Genomic DNA, 4,000 nt, shown 5'->3' with positions numbered 1-4,000 from the left:
TCCCCCGTCAGTCTAATGCGTCGTACGAGTACATCAACGAGCTGATCGTGAAACTAATAATGTTTTTAGCACTCTGCAAAGGATTCTGGCAGAGGCACAAACGCTGTGTACGTCTGCATATAGATTGGACATAGTTTACAAATCATATCCGTTAAACGATATTTTTTTGTCTTCTGCAGTTGTGTTTTGTCGATTGCCCCAAACACGTTCAACCCTACAGGCACGTCGACTGGATGCTGGAAATATGTTATTTGTTCGGCAAGGGGTTGCCCGTACACAGCAAAGTGGCCTGCCGAAGCTTTTACAAATTTAACTACTTGGCCGTGACTTGAGCCCGGCGCCAAGAACCAGCAGTCTGTATCATCTAGTGAGATGGATTCGCACCTCAACACGAATTTCTTATGGATTTTCACCCTACGGCCGTTGTTCGTAGGGACTGGAATGGGAAGGGAAGGAGGAAGAGGTCGAAGGAGATTTTGATGACGGAACGCTCCTTCCCTGAGTAGCAAGGTATGCGCGATCTGCTTAATCGGCGGTGTCTTCCTTGTGATATCGACTTCGGCTTTTAGGTTACGAAGTGCGGCTTTAAACGGGTATGAAGACTGTAGCGGCAGTGGTCCAAACTTTTCGACCTCGTCCACTATGTGCAGGAGGTGGTGAAAGGTACTTGTAACGTAACCGACCAAATTATGGTGCTCTGTTACAAAATCGATTATCAATTGCCGTGCGTAATTCAGCAAATGTCGATATCGTCCATGGTTGCAAATCGCAATGGCCCAATGCAACTTGCAATAGTGGTCGTAATACTGTTGCCTTATTGTTGGCTTCAGTATTACGATGCCAACGATGTCCATAAAGCAGCCCCACATGAAGGGCGGCCACTGAGCAATATTTGTTTCAAACTGTCGCGGCCGCCTTTCATGCGGGAGCCGGATAGCACACAATGTGTGCTCCAAAAAATCATGTTTAAGTGTGTCCATTGCCTGGATATTGCCAATACCATCGTTAAACGCAAAAAACAAAGTTTTCGCGGCACCAATGTGGAGCAAACATCGGTCGTCGCCTATAGTCACATCCTGGACGATGTCGATGGGCAATCTCACCAACGGTGTCACAACGGGTTGCCCATCTGCCATCTGCTGGTGGGTGCCTGCGTAAACTCCACCCCGGAACTCTTCATTTGTTCGTGGTCTGGTGTTCGTTTCGCCGAAGAACGTGATGGTGGAATCAGAGACAAGCTTTCCTTTTATGGTGCACTGTGTGCAGCCGTAGTAATTACTTTGATGGACAGTGCCTGTAATTGTGAAGCACACATTATTAATGCTTACATTTATACTCCGTCGCCCTTCGAAACTTACCTTTAAGAAATGCTCGTGCGGCAACGTCGGCAATCACTAACCGTGGTTTCACGGTTAATGAGTCACCGTTGACCGTCATTGATAATTCACATAACCGTGCCGCCTCTTCGATGAACGGCCCTAGGAACTCCTCGCAAAGTGGCCTAGAATCGCCACAAAACACACCGACGACAAAAGGCTCGCCCGGTGGATTTGTGGCTTCGTGCAGCCGTGCTTGGATAACCCAAGTTCGGAATTCGGAATTTGTCAGCTGGTCCAACGGCACCTCTTCGATGTCAACGTCAAACGTGAGTTCCTTGGCGTCGCTGGCCCTGAATGCACGTATTCCGGCTTCTGTAATGACAAAGTAGATGAAATTATAAAATTTAATAACAATGTAAACATAATGCAAATGTGATGTGAATACAATAATAACCACACAGTCACACTTACCTAAACCACGATGCCAGTATAGGCCTCCTTGGATTTCTGTGGACTCGATGTCCCACAAGTCCCTGGGCACCAATACGGTTTGGGGATACTTCGGCATACCGGGAATAAGAGGTCGCAGCTTGTCCAAAATCTGCTGCATCATTAAGGATGGCCGGTGCCTGCTTTGTTCGATGATCAGCTTCATAGAGTTTACGAGGTCCTCCGCCGCATTACGCTCCCGCTCCGTGGCACTGTTGAAACGTTGGAGAAAGGCTTTAACGGACTCTTCGCTGTTGGCCTCCGGGTCGCTGTCGCTGTGGTACTCCCTCGAGTGAGCCCGTGATGCCGCTGACGCGCTCGGACCTGCTTCAGGGTCGGCCTCCGACCGCCGCTGGGACTGTCCCGCCTCCTGCCTCCCACGTAGTTTTCTTCTTCTTGTTTCTTTCTTGCTGGATGACATTCTGCGACAAGAAAAAAACGTTGTTGCAAATGCAAACTAACCTCTCAACGTATTTTCGACCTCGTGTAATGGTAAAAACCGGGAAAAATCGAGAACTACCTAAAATCAAGTGCGCGTCTTTTCTGTGCTAAACGATTTCTTAGAACTCCTGCGATTCGCGCGCCTATCTGACGTTCAGACTGTCTGACTGTCATTTCAGATCGCCCCATGAAAAAACTACCACCTTTCTTTCAGCTATTGCAACCCCTATTGAAATTCCTTCGAGATTCCTACACATATAAGCAGCTCCAATGAAAATTTGATTTGACAGTTACTGAAAACAAAGACCCGAAGACCAAGCCAAAGTGAACGGACTGATGGGACCATCGTGGGGAAAATGCAGGATATTTATAAAAAAAACATTGAAGGGTTTGCTGGAGGACACTGCGAAGAATGCCAAACAATGGGATATAATTCGTGATGTCCATTATAGAACCCACAGAGGAGCATAAGAAAACAACCCAACGAGCAACTATCCCAAGGAGCAACTATGTCCGTTTCAGTGTCACATGGGACACATGGGAAAACGGACGTTGTTGCTCCTTGGAATCGGCCGTTGGTTGCCACGGAAACGGATTGGGCAGCAACAAACAAAGCGCAAACGGAAGATTGATTGAAAGGGTTTTCTAGTGGCCCCGAAGAAAGTGATTCGTTTGCGAAATGAGTTCCAACTTTGACGACGATATTTACGGTGGATTTACTGGTGTAACCAATAAACTGTTCAATTACGACGCGAAAGAAGATCAAGCATTTCAAAATGCGGTGCGAACGTCTAGCTACGGGAAAAAGACAACGACACCAAAGTTTTTCTGGAACGGCGATAAAATCGGTTCAGCAGAACCGACCACGGCCATGGCCCGCCCGTCTACGGCAATCCGGCCGGTCGGGTACTCGTCGCACAGTTCGAAGTTGTTCGACCCGCTCAACCAGGCAGCGAAGAAGATAGTCGTGATGGAGAGCAAAAAGGAGGAAACACCCGAGCAGCGGTACAAGAACCTCGAGACGAAGATTTACGCGTTGCTAGAGGAATCAATCGTGGCCAGCACGGGCCCAAAGCCAGACATGGCGATCGGACTGGCGAAGGCAAAAGAAGCCTCGTCCCTTGACCGGACTTTGCTCCGGATGCGGGATCAGGACGGTGGCACTTACACGCACAACTTTGATCTTACTTTCTTCGTGCTGTTCAATTTGGCCAACGTGTACGCCAAGAGTGAAATGTACATCGAGGCGCTCAACACATACACTCTAATGACAAAGAACAAAATGTTTCCGAACGTGAATCGCTTGAAAATCAACATGGGCAACATTTTCTTTCATCTGGGGCTTTACACGAAAGCGATCAAAATGTACCGGATGGCGCTGGATCAAGTGCCGGGAAATCAGAAGGAGCTACGGCTGAAAATAACACACAACATTGGCATCCTCTTTATCCGCATGGGCCAATATTCCGATGCAGCTACCAGCTTTGAGTTTATTATGTCCGAAAAGGGTGACCTGAAGACGGGATTGCACCTGATCTTGTGCTACTACGCGTTGGGAAACGTGGACAAGATCAAACACGCGTTCCAGCTGCTGTTGGACATTCAAATCGATTACAACGAGGAGGAAAAGGTGTTTCAGGCAAATGTAAGTTAACAGTACTGGCAATCGTTTTACTCCAACTGCTCCGATTTTATTGTTTGCCATCCCCCGTCAGTCTAATGCGTCGTACGAGTACATCAACGAGCTGATC

The 4,000-nt window shown here is 48.0% G+C and overlaps 2 protein-coding genes across 2 annotated transcripts; one reads left to right on the top strand and one right to left on the bottom strand.

The window, feature by feature from the left end:
• Positions 1-24: 24 nt before the first annotated feature.
• LOC131214440 (uncharacterized) lies at positions 25-2,334 on the bottom strand. Its single transcript, XM_058208815.1, has 3 exons — positions 1,791-2,334; positions 1,359-1,691; positions 25-1,294 (listed from the first exon to the last, which is right to left on the bottom strand). The coding sequence occupies exons 1-3, from the start codon at positions 2,227-2,229 to the stop codon at positions 66-68; spliced, it is 2,001 nt and encodes a 666-aa protein (XP_058064798.1). The 5' UTR covers positions 2,230-2,334; the 3' UTR covers positions 25-65.
• Positions 2,335-2,928: 594 nt separating this feature from the next.
• LOC131214442 (intraflagellar transport protein 88 homolog) lies at positions 2,929-3,997 on the top strand (the record flags this gene model as incomplete). The annotated part of the gene is made up of 2 exons (XM_058208816.1): positions 2,929-3,894; positions 3,965-3,997. Coding segments are annotated over exons 1-2 (999 nt in total), but the record flags the coding sequence as incomplete, so codon positions are not given.
• Between the last annotated feature and the right edge of the window lie 3 nt (positions 3,998-4,000).

This window comes from Anopheles bellator, unplaced genomic scaffold, assembly GCF_943735745.2.
Source record: "Anopheles bellator unplaced genomic scaffold, idAnoBellAS_SP24_06.2 scaffold00905_ctg1, whole genome shotgun sequence".
In the NCBI taxonomy this organism is placed as follows: Eukaryota; Metazoa; Arthropoda; class Insecta; order Diptera; family Culicidae; genus Anopheles; species Anopheles bellator.
This window is presented reverse-complemented; position numbering and strand designations above follow the sequence as displayed.

What these genes read in the sequence shown, in the direction of transcription:
- LOC131214440 (XM_058208815.1), bottom strand. Translation starts at nt 2,229, where the DNA reads ATGTCATCCAGCAAGAAAGAAACAAGAAGAAGAAAACTACGTGGGAGG. An exon ending in ATACTGGCATCGTGGTTTAG is followed by an intron (nt 1,692 to 1,790) that starts GTAAGTGTGACT and finishes TTGTCATTACAG; the next exon opens with AAGCCGGAATACGTGCATTC. An exon ending in CGCACGAGCATTTCTTAAAG is followed by an intron (nt 1,295 to 1,358) that starts GTAAGTTTCGAA and finishes TCACAATTACAG; the next exon opens with GCACTGTCCATCAAAGTAAT.